This window comes from Ranitomeya variabilis, chromosome 1 (genome assembly GCF_051348905.1).
Source record: "Ranitomeya variabilis isolate aRanVar5 chromosome 1, aRanVar5.hap1, whole genome shotgun sequence".
NCBI classification, from domain to species: domain Eukaryota; kingdom Metazoa; phylum Chordata; class Amphibia; order Anura; family Dendrobatidae; genus Ranitomeya; species Ranitomeya variabilis.
The window spans coordinates 1,139,054,723-1,139,073,675 of record NC_135232.1 but is presented as its reverse complement, the minus strand read 5'-3'; the positions used below and the strand labels follow the sequence as shown (position 1 = coordinate 1,139,073,675).

General features: G+C 45.4%; 1 protein-coding gene across 1 annotated transcript in view; it reads left to right on the top strand.

Moving 5' to 3' along the window:
- The window catches only part of LOC143800583 (vomeronasal type-2 receptor 26-like), a 140,540-nt gene extending 126,981 nt beyond the window's left edge, over positions 1–13,559 (top strand). Inside the window, exons 5-6 of the mRNA XM_077281197.1 lie at positions 39–162; positions 12,640–13,559. Coding sequence (XP_077137312.1) covers positions 39–162; positions 12,640–13,559 — 1,044 coding nt within the window. The remainder of the gene's footprint in view (positions 1–38; positions 163–12,639) is intronic.
- Positions 13,560–18,953: the final 5,394 nt, after the last annotated feature.

Genomic DNA, 18,953 nt, shown 5'->3' with positions numbered 1-18,953 from the left:
GTGTATTGCATTTAAAAATGTGATCATTTATGCTTTAGATTCCAGTCTCTAAGTGCACTGAGGACTGTCCACCAGGTTATCGAAGGATCCTAATTAACGGAAGCCATAAGTGCTGCTTCGAATGTCTGAAGTGTTCTGATGGGGATATATCTAATGAGACAGGTATTTACTACTTTTCATTCAAGCAGAATTTGCTGATATTACATTTACAGATATCAGTAAATTTTACACAGACAGTTTTTTCACTTTATAAGCTTTTTTACACTCTCTGAATAAGTACTTTTATTTGACAATCATCCTTTTGTGTACAACTGATTATTTTACATTTGTAGTTGTGCTGTTGGCATGAAATGGGTAGACGGCTGTCAGAAGAAAATTGGTAGGTAATGATGTCATCAGGGAGATTCAGGGAGATGTTTGCCGTTAGAATGGGACCTGGAGGCCCACCAACTCCAGTGGAGTTTTCCACTGAACATGCATCCTAAGATGCACATTCAGTTGAAATGTACAGCCGCACAGAAAGCACTCTCCACTGTAATAACCTAGTGTTCTGTCACAGATCCCAAACACAGACTTCTCTATGAAGTCTGTGTTACTGTTTGGCAACCCGAACATCTGGTGTTTCCAACAACTGTCATTGCATGACAGCACGAGAAACATCGGTGGCTCTGAAGAGCTGCAGTTCCTATGCTGTCAGGTGATAATGTAAGCCAGCAGCTGTGACCGGAGGTAAAAAGTTTACCGTCGGTCACAGGCATCGGATGATGAGAGAGTACTACTCCCATCAGCCTATGGGTGCTGTCACTGATAACAGCTGGTACCTGTGCTATAAATACATCTAAAATAAATGATGTGGGTCTCTTCTATTTTTGATAACCAAAGCAGCAAAAACTGACAGCTGCGGGTTGAAACTCTCAGCTGTCAACTTTATCATGGCTGATTAGAGATGTCCCAATGCCATTTTTTCAAATGATTTAAATAAATAATTTTAAAAAATGATGTGGGGTCAAGCTAAAGCAATGAGCTGGGGGCTGGTATTTTCAGGCTGTTAAGAGGCCATGGATATTGGCTCCTGTAGCCTAAAATTAGCAGCTCACAGCTGCCCCAGAAATTTCTGGCACTTTTCTCGGCTCTTCTCGCTTGCCCTGGTGTGGGCGTAAGTGGGGTAATATTTGTGGGGTTTATGTCAGCTGTTTTATGGCCGCTGACATCAAGCCCACAGGTTAGTAATGGAGAGATGTCTATAAGATGCCTCACCATTACTAACCTGTTCCAAATTATTATGCAAATTACATTTTTCTCGGATTTTCCTAAATATTCGGTGCAAATGACAGTCAGTCTAATAAAAGTCATCACATGTTAGATTATACATTTAATTTTATTGACAAAACCTCCCAGTGATAACAGTATAATCTCCAAAATGAATAAAACCTCAAAATGCACTGTTCCAAATTATTAGGCTACCCCTCCTCACATGTAAAGCGCCATGGAATAAATGGCGCTATAACAATAAATAATAATAATAATTATTATTAGGCACAGTAGAATTTCTAAACATTTGATATAAAGAACTGAAAATGCTCATTTTTGGAATTTGCAGCATTAGGAGGTCACATTCACTGAACAAAAAAGCTACTTAACTCCAAAACCTCCTAACAGACCAAGTTACTTGTTAACATAGGACCCTTATTTGATATCTCCTTCACAATTCTTGCATCCATTGAACTTGTGAGTTCTTGGAGAGTTTCTGCTTGTATTTCTTTCCATGAAGTCAGAATCGCCTCCCAGAGCTGCTGTTTTGATGTGAACGGTCTCCCACCCTCATAGATCTTTTGCTTGATTATTCTCCAAAGGTTCTCTATAGGGTTGAGGTCAGGGGAAGATGGTGGCCACACCATGAGTTTATCTCCTTTTCTGCCCATAGCAGCCAATGACTCGGAGGTATTCTTTGCAGCATGAGATGCTGCATTGTCAGCATGAAGGTGATTTTGCTCCTGAAGGCACATTTCTGCTTTTTATACCATGGAAGAAAGTTGTCAGTCAGAAACTCTATCTACTTTGCAGAGGTCATTTTCACACCTTCAGGAACCTTAAAGGGCCCTACCAGCTGTTTCCCCATGATTTTGGCCCAAAACATGACTCCTCCACCTCCTTGCTGACGTTGCAGCCTTGTTGGGATATGGTGGCCATCCACCAACCATCCACTACTCCATCCATCTGAACCATCCAGGGTTACTCGACACTCATCAGTAAACAAGACCGTTTGAAAATTAGTCTTCATGTATGTCTGGGCCAACTGCAACCATTTCTGCTTGTGAACACTGTTTAGTGGTGGCCGAATAGTAGGTTTATGCACCACAGCAAGACTTTGAATGATCCTACACCTTGAGGTTCGAGGGACTCCAGAGGCACCACCAGCTTCAAATACCATCCAAGAGTTTATTTGAAAAACAAAACAATTAAATCTTTATGACACTTAAATCCAATTTGCATAATAATTTGGAACACGGTGTTGAATGTGAAAAAGACACAGCTAGAATAAAATAATTTGTTTGAAAGAAAGACACCGACTCATCTAAATGGGGTTGGAGTCCGGGTTCGGGTTCACGTAACATTTTGGTAACTAAACAAAACATTTTTTTACATGTTCACCTCCGAACATCCCCAGGTTCTCCCATCAACTAGTTAGAAGAATATTTTTTAAAAATGTTAGAGAAAAGTACCAGGACAATGGAAAATATTTTAAAAATTGACCAGGATCGGTATTGTGATTACATGAGGAATGCACACCATTACATAAAAATTGAATGAAAATGGAATGCACTAAATCAATATGTACTTGTAATCACACAGGTGCATAAGTAAGGTGCAAAAGTAAGAGGTGCAATCAAAATATGTGGGTCATACAGGTCACACACCTGGTGGTGGGCTGTACTGGTTGGTGTGGCACGTACCCCATACTGGAATGTGTTAGATTACCTGGTGGTGGGCTGTACTGGTGTGGAACGTACCCCATACAGGAATGTGTTAGATTACCTGGTGGTGGGCTGTACTGGTGTGGCACATACCCCATACAGGAATGTGTTAGATTACCTGGTGGTGGGCTGTCCTGGTGCAGAACGTACCCCATACAGGAATGTGTTAGATTACCTAGTGGTGGGCTGTACTGGTGTGGAACGTACCCCATACAGGAATGTGTTAGATTACCTGGTGGTGGGCTGTACTGGTGCGGAACGTACCCCATACTGGAATGTGTTAGATTACCTGGTGGTGGGCTCTACTGGTGCGGAACGTACCCCATACTGGAATGTGTTAGGTTACCTGGTGGTGGGCTGTACTGGTGCGGAACGTACCCCATACAGGAATGTGTTAGATTACTGTTATGATCCTAGTGGTAGAGGATCTCAGGAGTTCCAGCTAAGTCCGCAAACACAAAAACCAGCTCATAGGGAAGTGGTAACTTGGCTGACCGCATATCTGATCCTGGCACAACAACTAGAAGTAGCCGGGGAACGTACCTACGTTGATTCAAGACGTCTCGCACCAGCCGGAGAACTAACTAACCCTTTCAGAGAAAATAAGACCTCACTTGCCTCCAGAGAAAAGACCCCAACAAATAATAACGGTGAGGTAAGAAGAAAAGACAAACGTAAGAATGAACTAGATTTAGCAAAGAGAGGCCCACTAATTAATAGCAGAAAATAGGAAGAGGACTTATGCGGTCAGCAAAAAACCCTATAAAAATATCCACGCTGAAGATCCAAGAACCCCCGCACCGACTAACGGTGTGGGGGGAGAATATAAGCCCCCTAGAGCTTCCAGCAAAAACAGAAATCACATTTTGAACAAGCTGGAACAAAATAAGAGCAAATGCAAAAGGACAAAAATAAGAAAGCAGAACTTAGCTTATCTTGCAAAACTCAGGGACCAGGAGTCAGGAGGAAAACAGACATAGACTGATTACATTGATTCCAGGCACTAGACTGAGTTTCCAGGAAGTCTAAATAGGAACACCCAAGGCCTAACGAACCAGGTGGGTACCAACCTGGGGAAGGATAATCCAAGTGCCATACCGCTAGTGACCACAAGAGGGAGCCAACAAATATAGTTCACAACAGTACCCCCCCTTTAAGGAGGGGTCACCGAACCCTCACCAGGACCACCAGGGCGATCAGGATGAGCAGCGTGAAAGGCACGAACCAAATCGGCCGCATGAACATCAGAGGCGGCCACCCAGGAATTATCCTCCTGACCATAGCCCTTCCATTTGACCAGATACTGAAGCCTCCGTCTAGAGAGATGAGAATCTAAGATCCACCATGTACTCCAACTCGCCCTCAACCAACACCGGAGCAGGAGGCTCAACAGCAGGAAACATAGGCACAACGTACCGCCGCAACAAAGACCTATGGAACACATTGTGAATGGCAAACGACACAGGAAGATCCAAACGAAAAGACACCGGATTAAGGACTTCCAAAATTTTATAAGGACCAATAAAGCGAGGCTTAAACTTAGGAGAGGAAACCTTCAGAGGGACAAACCGAGAAGACAACCAAACCAAATCCCCAACACGAAGTCCGGGACCCACACCGCGGCGGCGGTTGGCAAAACGCTGAGCCTTCTCCTGTGACAACTTTAAGTTGTCCACCACATGATTCCAAATCCGCTGCAACCTTTCCACCACGGAATCCACCCCAGGACAGTCAGAAGGTTCAACATGACCCGAGGAAAAACGCGGATGAAAACCAGAGTTGCAGAAAAATGGCGAAACCAAAGTAACGGAACTAGCCCGATTATTGAGGGCAAACTCAGCAAATGGCAAGAAGGTCACCCAATCATCCTGATCCGCAGAAACAAAACATCTCAAATAAGCCTCCAGCGTCTGATTAGTTCGCTCCGTTTGGCCATTAGTCTGAGGATGAAAGGCAGATGAAAATGACAAATCAATGTCCATCTTAGCACAAAAAGATCGCCAGAATCTGGACACAAACTGGGATCCTCTGTCAGACACGATATTCTCAGGAATGCCATGCAAGCGAACCACATTCTGAAAGAACAAAGGAACCAGATCAGAAGAGGAAGGCAACTTAGGCAAGGGCACCAAATGGACCATCTTGGAAAAACGATCACACACCACCCAGATGACAGACATTCCTTGAGACACCGGAAGATCTGAAATGAAATCCATGGAAATGTGCGTCCAAGGCCTCTTTGGGATGGGCAAGGGCAAAAGCAACCCGCTGGCACGAGAACAGCAAGGCTTAGCCCGAGCACAAATTCCACAGGACTGCACAAAAGAACGCACATCCCGTGACAGGGAAGGCCACCAAAAGGACCTGGCCACCAAATCTCTGGTACCAAAAATCCCAGGATGCCCTGCCAGTACCGAGGAATGAACCTCAGAGATAACTCTGCTGGTCCATTTATCAGGAACAAACAATCTATCAGGTGGGCAAGGGTCAGGTCTACCAGCCTGAAATCTCTGCAACACACGTCGCAAATCAGGAGAAATGGCTGACAAGATTACTCCCTCTTTAAGAATACCAGCTGGCTCTGAGACGCTGGGAGAGTCAGGCACAAAGCTCCTAGAAAGAGCATCAGCCTTCACATTCTTTGAACCAGGCAGGTACGAGACCACAAAGTCAAAACGGGAGAAAAACAATGACCAACGAGCCTGTCTAGGATTCAGGCGCTTAGCAGACTCGAGATACATCAGATTTTTGTGATCAGTCAAGACCACCACACGATGCTTAGCTCCCTCCAGCCAATGACGCCACTCCTCAAATGCCCACATCATGGCCAATAACTCCCGATTACCAACATCATAGTTTCGCTCAGCAGGCGAAAATTTCCTAGAGAAAAAAGCACATGGTCTCATCACAGAGCAACCAGGGCCTTTCTGCGACAAAACAGCTCCGGCACCGATCTCAGAAGCATCCACTTCAACCTGAAAGGGAAGTGAGACATCAGGCTGGCACAAAACAGGCGCCGAAGTAAACCGGCGCTTCAGCTCCCGAAAAGCCTCCACGGCTGCAGGAGCCCAATTAGCAACATCAGAACCTTTCTTGGTCATATCCGTCAAAGGTTTAACAAAGCTAGAAAAATTAGCAATAAAACGACGGTAGAAATTAGCAAAACCCAAGAACTTCTGAAGACTCTTATCAGACTTGGGTTGAGTCCAATCATGAATAGCTCGGACCTTGACTGGGTCCATCTCCACAGTAGAAGGGGAGAAAATAAAACCCAAGAAGGAAACCTTCTGCACACCAAAGAGACACTTTGAGCCCTTCACAAACAAAGCATTATCACGCAAAACCTGAAACACCATCCTGACCTGCTTTACATGAGAATCCCAATCATCAGAAAAAAACAGAATATCATCCAGATAAACAATCATAAATTTATCTAGATACTTCCGGAAGATGTCATGCATAAAGGACTGAAACACTGAAGGAGCATTAGAGAGCCCAAAAGGCATCACCAAGTACTCAAAATGACCTTCGGGCATATTGAACGCAGTTTTCCATTCATCTCCCTGCTTAATGCGCACAAGGTTGTACGCACCACGAAGATCTATCTTGGTGAACCAACTGGCACCCTTAATCTGAGCAAACAAGTCCGACAATAGTGGCAAAGGATACTGAAATTTGACAGTGATATTATTCAGAAGCCGATAGTCAATACAAGGTCTCAACGACCCGTCTTTCTTGGCCACAAAAAAGAATCCCGCACCAAGAGGGGAAGAAGATGGATGAATATGTCCCTTCTCCAAAGACTCCTTTATATAAGAACGCATTTCGGCATGCTCAGGTACAGATAGATTAAATAATCGTCCCTTAGGAAATTTACTACCAGGAATCAAATCTATAGCGCAGTCACAGTCCCTATGAGGAGGAAGGGAACTGGACCTGGACTCACTGAATACATCCTGATAGTCCAATAAATACTCCGGAACTTCAGAAGGAGTAGAATAGGCAATAGAGACCGGCGGGGAATCGCAATGAATTCCCTGACAACCCCAACTTGACACAGACATAGCCTTCCAGTCCAAAACTGGATTATGGGTCTGTAACCATGGCAGACCCAAAACGACCAAATCATGCATTTTATGCAGAACAAGAAAACGAATCACCTCCCGATGTTCAGGAGTCATGCACATGATCACTTGTGTCCAATACTGCGGTTTATTCTCCGCCAATGGCGTAGCATCAATTCCTCTAAGAGGAATAGGATTTTCCAAAGGCTCCAGGACAAAACCACAGCGCTTGGAAAACGACAAGTCCATAAGACTCAGGGCAGCACCAGAATCCACAAATGCCATAACAGGGTAGGAAGACAATGAGCAAATTAAAGTCACAGACAAAATAAACTTAGGCTGCAAATTACCAATGGCGACAGGACTAACAACCTTTGTTAGGCGTTTAGAGCATGCTGAGATAACATGTGTAGAGTCACCGCAGTAAAAACACAACCCATTCTGACGTCTATGATTTTGTCGTTCAGTTTTAGTCTGAATTCTATCACATTGCATTGAGTCAGGTGTCCGTTCAGACAATACTGCCAGAGAATTAGCAGATTTGCGCTCCCGCAAACGCCGATCAATCTGAATGGCAAGAGTCATAGAATCATTCAGACTTGTAGGGATGGGAAACCCCACCATCACATTCTTAATGGCCTCAGAAAGGCCATCTCTGAAATTTGCGGCCAGAGCACACTCATTCCATTGAGTAAGCACGGACCATTTCCGAAATTTTTGGCAATACACTTCAGCTTCATCCTGGCCCTGAGAGATAGCCAGCAATGCTTTTTCTGCCTGAATTTCAAGATTAGGCTCCTCATAAAGCAATCCGAGCGCCAGAAAAAACACATCAATATTTGCCAATGCAGGATCTCCTGGCGCCAATGAGAAGGCCCATTCCTGAGGGTAGCCACGCAAGAAGGAGATAACAATTTTAACTTGCTGAGCTGAGTCTCCAGACAAACGAGGTCTCAAAGATAGAAACAATTTACAATTATTCCTAAAATTCCTAAATTTAAATCGATCTCCAGAGAACAGCTCAGGAATAGGTATCTTAGGCTCTGACATAGGACTACAAGTAACAAAATCCTGAATGCCCTGCACTCGTGCAGCAAGCTGATCCACACTAGTAATCAGAGTCTGAACATTCATGTCTGCAGCAGGGCTTCAAGCCACTCAGAGAAAAAGGGGAAGGAGAAAAAAAAAAAAAACTCAGAACTTTTTTTTTCTTTTAATCCTGCTTCAGCAATGCATTAAATATTCTCTTTTTGGCCTGGAATACTGTTATGATCCTAGTGGTAGAGGATCTCAGGAGTTCCAGCTAAGTCCGCAAACACAAAAACCAGCTCATAGGGAAGTGGTAACTTGGCTGACCGCATATCTGATCCTGGCACAACAACTAGAAGTAGCCGGGGAACGTACCTACATTGATTCTAGACGTCTCGCACCAGCCGGAGAACTAACTAACCCTTTCAGAGAAAATAAGACCTCACTTGCCTCCAGAGAAAAGACCCCAAAGTTATTATACAAGCCCCCAACAAATAATAACGGTGAGGTAAGAAGAAAAGACAAACGTAAGAATGAACTAGATTTAGCAAAGAGAGGCCCACTAATTAACAGCAGAAAATAGGAAGAGGACTTATGTGGTCAGCAAAAAACCCTATAAAAATATCCACGCTGAAGATCCAAGAACCCCCGCACCGACTAACGGTGTGGGGGGAGAATATCAGCCCCCTAGAGCTTCCAGCAAAAACAGAAATCACATTTTGAACAAGCTGGAACAAAATAAGAGCAAATGCAAAAGGACAAAAATAAGAAAGCAGAACTTAGCTTATCTTGCAAAACTCAGGGACCAGGAGTCAGGAGGAAAACAGACATAGACTGATTACATCGATTCCAGGCACTAGACTGAGTTTCCAGGAAGTCTAAATAGGAACACCCAAGGCCTAACGAACCAGGTGGGTACCAACCTGGGGAAGGATAATCCAAGTGCCATACCGCTAGTGACCACAAGAGGGAGCCAACAAATATAGTTCACAACAGATTACCTGGTGGTGGGCTGTACTGGTGTGGAACATACCCCATACAGGAATGTGTTATATTACCTGGTGGTGGGCAGTACTGGTGTGGAACGTACCCCATACAGGAATGTGTTAGATTACCTGGTGGTGGGCTGTACTGGTGTGGCACGTACCCCATACAGGAATGTGTTAGATTACCTGGTGGTGGGCTGTACTGGTGTGGAACGTACCCCATACTGGAATGTGTTAGATTACCTGGTGGTGGGCTGTACTGGTGTGGAACGTACCCCATACTGGAATGTGTTAGATTACCTGGTGGTGGGCTGTACTGGTGCGGAACGTACCCCATACTGGAATGTGTTAGATTACCTGGTGGTGGGCTGTACTGGTGCGGAACGTACCCCATACAGGAATGTGTTAGATTATCTGGTGGTGGGCTGTACTGGTGTGGAATGTACCCCATACAGGAATGTGTTATATTACCTGGTGGTGGGCTGTACTGGTGTGGAACGTACCCCATACAGGAATGTGTTAGATTACCTGGTGGTGGGCTGTACTGGTGTGGCACGTACCCCATACAGGAATGTGTTAGATTACCTGGTGGTGGGCTGTACTGGTGTGGAACTTACCCCATACAGGAATGTGTTAGATTACCTGGTGGTGGGCAGTACTGGTGTGGAACGTACCCCATACAGGAATGTGTTAGATTACCTGGTGGTGGGCTGTACTGGTGTGGAACGTACCCCATACAGGAATGTGTTAGATTACCTGGTGGTGGGCTGTACTGTTGTGGAACGTACCCCATACTGGAATGTGTTAGATTACCTGGTAGTGGGCTGTACTGGTGTGGCACGTACCCCATACAGGAATGTGTTAGATTACCTGGTGGTGGGCTGTACTGGTGCGGAACATACCCCATACAGGAATGTGTTAGAATACCTGGTGGTGGGCTGTACTGGTGCAGAATGTACCCCATACAGGAATGTGTTAGATTTCCTGGTGGTGGGCTGTACTGGTGCGGAATGTACCTCATGCAGGAATGTGTAAGATTACCTGGTGGTGGGCTGTACTGGTGTGGCACGTACCCCATACAGGAATGTGTTAGATTACCTGGTGGTGGGCTGTACTGGTGCGGAACATACCCCATACAGGAATGTGTTAGATTACGTGGTGGTGAGCTGTAATGGTTTGGCATGTACCCCATACAGGAATGTTTTAGATTTCCTAGTGGTGGGCTGTACTGGTGCGGAATGTACCCCATACAGGAATGTGTTAGATTACCTGGTGGTGGGCTGTACTGGTGCGGAACGTACCCCATACAGGAATGTGTTAGATAACCTGGTGGTGGGCTGTAATGGTTTGGCACGTACCCCATACAGGAATGTGTTAGATTACCTGGTGGTGGGCTGTACTGGTGCGGAATGTACCACATACAGGAATGTGTTAGATTACCTGGTGGTGGGCTGTACTAGGGCAGCACGTACCACATACAGGAATGTGTTAGATTACCTGGTGGTGGGCTGTAATGGTTTGGCACGTACCCCATACAGGAATGTGTTAGATTACCTGGTGGTTGTCTGTACTGGTGTGGTACATACCATATTCCATTTTCATTACATTTTCACGTTCCTTTTTCATGACATATTAATGTTTCCCTGGTGTGCATTCCTCATGTAATCACAGTAGCTATCATGGGTACATAAGACACTTGTATTAACTTTGTAATCATCTCACCAAATTGCTCTCATAAAGGTGTTTTATCTTTCATCTCCTGATCACTGTGTTGTGACCTAGATTTGTTTGTTTCTCTATTGGCTCCAATTTAAGGGTACCGTCACACATTGAAATTTTCATCGCTGCGACGGCACGATTCGTGACGTCGCAGCGTCGTATAATCATCGCTCCAGCATCGTAGACTGCGGTCACACGTTGCAATCACGGCGCTGGAGCGATGCCGAAGTCCCCGGGTAACCAGGGTAAACATCGGGTAACTAAGCGCAGGGCCGCGCTTAGTAACCCGATGTTTACCCTGGTTACCAGCGTAAACGTAAAAAAACAAACCGTACATACTCACCCGTCGGCTCTCACTTTCCGGCCGGCACTCAGAGCAGGAAGCAGACGGCAAGGGACCTGAAGGACACCGACGGGTGAGTATGTGCGGTTTGTTTTTTTACGTTTACGCTTGTAACCAGGGTAAACATCGGGTTACTAAGCGCGGCCCTGCGCTTAGTTACCCGATGTTTACCCTGGTTACAAGCGAAGACATCGCTGGATCGCTGTCACACACAACGATCCAGCGATGTCAGCGGGTGATCAAGCGACGAAAGAAAGTTCCAAACGATCTGCTACGACGTACGATTCTCAGCAGGGTGTCTGATCGCAGTAGCGTGTCAGACACAGCGATATCGTAACGATATCGCTAGAACGTCACGAATCGTAACGTCGTAGCGATGGAAATTTCAATGTGTGACGGTACCCTAACTATCTGAAGGGTCCGCCATTCCTCCTCCTTTGCACAGATATATCAGCAATATTGATGACATTTATTCACTTAGTATCAGTTGGTATATATGTATTATTGTTTTGGTTCAGTTTGTTCTGATCAGTATAAGATATGGTAAAACAAATGGTGTTGTTCAAAAGTACAACTCGTCCCACAGAAAACAAGCCCTAACATGGCCTGACCGACTGAAAAATAAAAAAGGACAAATTGATCTAATAGTGATTGTTCAATATTGCTGATCTCACTCATCTAAGGGCCTGAACTCAGCGCATATACATAGAACTGAAATGTTTCTGTGTGGTGGTGCAATATGTTAGCATTTGGGACCCCACTTATTCTATTGCCAAGGGCCCGACTTTGTCTAAAAGCAGCCCTGAATTTGTGGTCTGGTCATGGTGTCGTAGTATTTATCCCTCACGTGATCTTCTTGGTATACTGTGCCTTGCTATAATGCATTTTTCAGTAAAAGGATGGTGCTGAGTAACAATATGTGATGTTTGTTATTCGATACCAGTCTGACGACTATTTGGAAGTACTACTATGTTATCTATGAGATGCATATATTCTATATCTAATGACTAGTGAGTGGGGTGAGCTAACACACATGTTTTTATAGGATCAAGAACACTAGAGGCACCCATAAATTTGATGAACATACTGGAGTGGGCTCAAGACTAAATTTTGCACTAGAGCCTGTTGGACTCTAGATACTCTAGTCCAAGTCGTTCTTTCTACACTTGAAGGCACATACTGGACTGGTTGTCAGACTAGGGATCACATTACCCAATGCCTTATATTAAAGAGGACTGTAGATGTAATTGTAAATGTCAGACTCATTTATTTACTACATCCATTAGAACTTGTGGTTTTCTAACAACAGACCCTGATAACATATCAAGTCACATCTTACTGCTATTTATTCCATGTATTTAATTTGAAAGGCTTATCCTGGCAAAAAGACCAAACATTTTTTTTTCCAGCAGAAGTTACAAATCTCCACATTGTCAGATCCTCTAGTTATCAAAAATAGCATTAGCTAAGGATCTCTAGATTTGCACAGTGTCAAAAATGATTTTTTTATATTGTTCTTTTAGACAAGCGATTATGCATCAGGTGTCCAAGAGACCAGTGGCCAAATGACAACAATCAATGTGCACCAAAGGAGACAGAATTTTTATCATATACCGATGACTCAATGACTCTTATAATTACTATCATTGTTATTTCTCTTTTCCTCAAAACTTCAGTTATCTTGGGAATCTTCACTTTATTTAGAGATACTCCAGTCGTAAAAGCATCTAACCAAACCTTAAGCTTCCTCCTACTTGTCTCCATTATGTTAAGCTTCCTCTGTATATTTTTGTTCCTTGATCGTCCTACAAGAGTCACGTGTATGCTTCGTCAGACTTTATTTGGGATCATCTTCTCAGTAAGCATCTCTTCTATTTTGGCTAAGACAATTATGGTCTATACGGCCTTCAAAGCCACCAAACCTGGGAGCAATTGTCAAAAATTTATTGGAGTAAAGATCACCAACTGTTTAGTGTTTGTTTGTTCATTTATCCAAGTTGTACTTTGCATTATCTGGTTATCTACTGCTCCTCCATTTCCAGAAAACAACTTTGACTTGTATGAGAACAAAATTGTTCTTCAGTGTAATGAAGGCTCAATAGTAGCATTTTCCATAATTCTGGGTTACATTGGTATTCTTGCTGTAGTAAGTTTCTTGGTCGCTTTTCTGGCAAGAAATTTGCCAGATAGCTTTAATGAAGCTAAATACATCACTTTCAGCATGTTGGTTGTCTGCAGTGTCTGGGTGGCTTTTATTCCGGCCTATTTAAGTGTAACTGGAAAAAGTTCAGTTCTTGTAGAGATATTTGCTATATTGTCTTCTAGTGTTGGCATTTTGGCCTGTATATTTTACCCTAAATGTTATATTATTATCCTGAGACCAGACTTAAATTCAAAGGACAATTTGTTAAAAAAAAGCCTAAATATGGAGGAGAAAATCTAACCACATAAATCGTATTTAGCAATGTAATGTATTCAGATATTTCCATTGTGTAGTTTCTTTAATTTCATAATGACCAATTATACATTTTCCATTTTAAATCTTTGCTAGAATTCTGTAATGTGTAATTAGAGGTTCAGAATTATGTAGCAGTGAAAACCTTAAACAAATACATAAAATACATTCAATTTATCTTAATGAGCTTATTGCAATATTTTAGGCAAATGTTTGTTGTAAAAATTATGAAAAGAAAGCATCTTGCACGTCAAGCTAAAAGTCACTATTCATCAAGTAGATTTTGCACTTTTTATGGTGTAAAAATGTAGCAAAAGTTTTGTACAAAAATGTTGGATTTAATACACCAGTCCTCACCAGCAATATTTATTTTGCAACGTGGATGGAATGTTTAAACTAATAAAGTTTTGTACCTTGTTGTCTAAAAATTATCCCTGTTTTCAGGGAGCAGGAACAGATTAATTGTTTTCAAAATAAATAAGCAATGGCTTGTCAAAATATCATGAAAATACTCCTACTTGCAAAGAAATGTCTGGCAGAGTAGGGCCAGTAACTGCAGCCCTAGCAGCAGAATTAAAGTATAGCACGTATAAACTTAGTTGACTACCAGGAGATGTGAGGCTGGTATGGATGTGCATTAGAAGTTGTAGTAGACACATTATATGAAAATGTGATAGGGCAGACAGGAAATGTGTCAGTGTAGGGCCACCAGCAGCAATCACAGCTGCAGTACACCATAAATTACATGTTATACTTAGAGTAGATATCCAGGTAAGCATGGGCCATCAACATTGACAGAAGCAGAACTGTGCCAAAGTCAGACAGGGAGGCAGCCAGATGGTATAAATAATAACAGGTGTGAGCAGAAGGTGAATGAAATTCAGCCTGAAACATATCTGGTTCATTTTAATAAATGTACGATTTTCCACATTTGCAGAGCAGTATCTAGTTTGCTAGGGTTTTACAAAGTCACTGGCGGTGCTGAATACCCTCTCTAACAGTATACTAGAGACTGGGCATGACAGTACACCCATAGCAAACTAAGTCAGATCTTGCCACTAGTGTTGAGCGATACTTTCCGATATCGGAAAGTATCGGTATCGGAAAGTATCGGCCGATACCGTCAAAATATCGGATCCAATCCGATACCGATACCCGATCCCAATGCAAGTCAATGGGACGAAAATATCGGAATTAAAATAAACCCTTTATAAACTTGTAGGTTCATTCTACATGAAGGAAAACAACTAAGAATAATGTAGGATGTATTGGGGGACGTGGCGGAGATATTAAAGGGACAGAGGTTTAGCCCAATGTAATAGAATAGCAGGATTTTTAATTTTTTTTTATGAAGTTCGGCGTTAGAAAGAATTTGACTATGTTTTTTTTTTTTTTTTTTTATGTCAGATATTGATGTTTCACTACTTCCACGCCCTTCACCTTCTTTTTTACTTCTCCCACGCTTTCTTCTTAATTATCCTCATCATCAGCTTCTTTGACATCAACTTCTTCACCTTATTCATCTTCTTCTTCATCTTCTACCTATTATTTTTTGGGTTACATTGTTCATATTCTTTTTATTTTACTATTATCTTCATCATATTCAACTTCTTCATCATATTCTTATTTGTGACAGGCATTCCCGTAGTTGTTATCTATAAAAGTTTGAAGATTACACCTTCCGTTCTGCCTGTCACAAACCAGTTACATTTGTCCGCGTTCAGTTTGGCCTGCAGCATCAGGCTTTATCCAGGGGCACCACGAGGAGGAACGGACTCACCCCCATACACTGCTTAGTCTTCTTCTGCTTATAATTTACATAATATTTTTTTGCTCTGATATTTTGTGTTATGCTTAATGTCCTTCTGCTCTTTGTTCTGCAGCCTCTTGTTCTTCTGCTTCTTGGTCTTCCAGGTCGTCGTCGTCTCCAGGGTCGTCGTCTCCGGGGTCGTCGTCATCGGGGTGGTCTCCGGGGTCGTCGTCATCGGGGTGGTCTTCAGGGTCATCGTCTCCAGGGTCGTCGTCATCACGGTGGTTGTCGTCTCTGGTGTCGTCGTCATCTTAGGGGTGTTCTTCCGGGTCATCGTGTTTAGTCTCTTGAACTTGGAAATGTAGCAGAAGGTACAAGAAGGCTGAGAAAATGCCGAGAACCAGCTGATGGAACTGGAACTCGGATGGCTACCCGAAGGTCCAAGAGCCAATGGAACTACCGAGGACCAGCTGACGTTACTGGAACCCGGTTACTAAGCAGGAGGTACCCGTGCCTGAAAGCACTACCAAGGACCACCTGACGTTGGTGGAACTCGGATACCCAGAGGGAGGCACCTAAGCCAAAGGCTCTGCCCGGAACCAGCTGACGGTACTGGAACCAGGATGGGGAGCAGAAGGTACAAGAGCAAAAGACACTGCCGAGAACCAGCTGACGGTGCTGGAACCCGGATGGGTAGCCGAAGGTCCAAGAGCCAATGGAACTACCGAGGACCAGCTGACGTTACTGGAACCCGGTTACTAAGCAGGAGGTACCCGTGCCTGAAAGCACTACCAAGGACCACCTGACGTTGGTGGAACTCGGATACCCAGAGGGAGGCACCTAAGCCAAAGGCTCTGCCCGGAACCAGCTGACGGTACTGGAACCAGGATGTGGAGCAGAAGGTACAAGAGCAAGTGTCTGCGTGGCTTTTGCAGGACACGTTGCCGGCTGCACAGCAGGGGAACAGCTGGCGGTGCTGGACCCCACTGACACATTGGCGAGGTGTTTGGCTCTGTGCAGCCAGCACTTCCGGACAGCAACGAGCGGTGTTGTAGCCCGGGCTCTGCAGGGGGAGCAGAGTGTAGGCCGAAGCCTACTTGAACCAATTTCAAAGGTAACCTTTAACCCCCCCTCAGGGGTTAGAAAGTAGAAGAGCCACAGCTTATGCAGCAGTAGTGCTGCACAAGTCAAAGGTTGCTCTTTTAATTTCGCTCCTTGCACACGCTGAATGAAACACGTATAACATTTAGCCCTTTATACAGTCAAACTGTGTTGGAGGCGCGAGTTCCCTTTGTAATGAGACGCAGCACAGATGTCAAGAATCCCACCTTGGTGCTGGGTGCAGCCTCCTGAGCGTTGTTATTTGCTGTACAGGAGTCTGCGCTGTCGTGTTATCCCCTGGCCTAGCGCTGTTAGCGCTGCCCATCTTCTGACCTCATTTAATGTTGGCCGGTGCGGTTCGCGATGCCCATGAATCACAGCCCCGCAGTGTATTGACATAGTTTAAACACTGCGGGGCTGGGATTCATGGCCTGGCGCAGTACATATGTTCGCCTCTCGCTTGGGTTCTTACACCTGCTTCAGACTATGCGGCGTCATCTGATCCCTTATCGCATGCCACGGCCATGAAGCCGCACAGTCCGAAGAAGGCGGAAGGAGAGGAGGGACAGGCGAACTGATGCACTGATCCTGCCCATCAATCACACCCTCGCAGTCCCAATAAATAAGACACCGAGGGGCGTTGTGTGGGTCAGGGCGGCCGCAGAGGCGCAGGCAGCCAAACAATGATGCCAGAAGACGGGCAGCGCTACCAAGGGGGTTGCAGCGTGTCATTACAAAGGAAAGTCACACCACCGGGACGGTTAAATGGTCACACAGAGGACACATTGCAGACGTGTTTTCAGTTCCACATGTGCGAGGAGAATACGTTTCTGAGCCACCTTGCACACATGCAGCATTACCGCTGTACAAGGTGGCTGGATAACGTAAAAACGCCTGGGGGAGGGGGGACAGGTTCCCTTCAATTTCAGTTCTTGTGTCTGCGTGGCTTTTGCAGGACACGTTGCCGGCTGCACAGCAGGGGAACAGCTGGCGGTGCTGGACCCCACTGACACATTGGCTGGTGTTTTTCTCTGTGCAGCTAGCACATCTGGGCAAAAACTGGCGGTGTGTTAGAGCCCAGGGACAGCAGGAGGAGGAGCAGGAGGAGGAGGAGCAGGGGGAGGGGAGTGTAGGCCGAAGCCTGCACAGGCGGCAGCTTTGGGTGTGTTGTGTCTGCGTGGCTTTTGCAGGACACGTTGCCGGCTACACAGCAAGGGAACAGCTGGCGGTGCTGGACCCCACTGACACATTGGCGAGGTGTTTGGCTCTGTGCAGCCAGCACTTCCGGACAGCAACTAGCGTTGTTGGAGCCCGGGCTCTGCAGGTGGAGCAGAGTGTAGGCCGAAGCCTAATTGAACCGATTTCAAAAGTCACCTTTAACCCCCCCTCAGGGGTTACAAAGTAGAAGAGCCACAGCTTATGCAGCAGCAGTGCTGCGCAAGTCAAAGGTTGCTCTTGTAATTTTTCTCCTTGCACACGCTGAATGGAACACGTATAACATTTAGCCCTTTATACAGTCAAACTGTGTAATGGAGGCGAGAGTTCCCTTTGTAATGAGACGCAGCACAGGTGTCAAGAATCCCACCTTGGTGCTGGGTGCAGCCTCCCGAGCGTTGTTATTTGCTGTACAGGAGTCTGCGCTGTCGTGTTATCCCCTGGCCTAGCGCCGTTAGCGCTGCCCATCTTCTGGCATCATGTAATGTCGGCCGGTGCGGTTCGCGATGACCATGAATCCCAGCCCCGCAGTGTCTTAACATTGTTAAAACACTGCGGGGCTGGGATTCAGGGCCTGGCGCAGCACATATGTTGGCCTCTCACACTCGGGTCCTTACACCCGCTTCAGACTGTGCGGCGTCATCTGATCCCTTATCGCATGCCACGGCCATGAAGCCGCACAGTCCGAAGAAGGCGGAAGGAGAGGAGGGACAGGCGAACTGATGCACTGATCCTGCCCATCAATCACACCCTCGCAGTCCCAATAAATAAGACACCGAGGGGCGTTGTGTGGGTCAGGGCGGCCGCAGAGGCGCAGGCAGCCAAACAATGATGCCAGAAGACGGGCAGCGCTACCAAGGGGGTTGCAGCGTGTCATTACAAAGGAAAGTCACACCACCGGGACGGTTAAATGGTCACACAGAGGACACATTGCAGACGTGTTTTCAGTTCCACATGTGCGAGGAGAATACGTTTCTGAGCCACCTTGCACACATGCAGCATTACCGCTGTACAAGGTGGCTGGATAACGTAAAAACGCCTGGGGGAGGGGGGACAGGTTCCCTTCAATTTCAGTTCTTGTGTCTGCGTGGCTTTTGCAGGACACGTTGCCGGCTGCACAGCAGGGGAACAGCTGGCGGTGCTGGACCCCACTGACACATTGGCTGGTGTTTTTCTCTGTGCAGCTAGCACATCTGGGCAAAAACTGGCGGTGTGTTAGAGCCCAGGGACAGCAGGAGGAGGAGCAGGAGGAGGAGGAGCAGGGGGAGGGGAGTGTAGGCCGAAGCCTGCACAGGCGGCAGCTTTGGGTGTGTTGT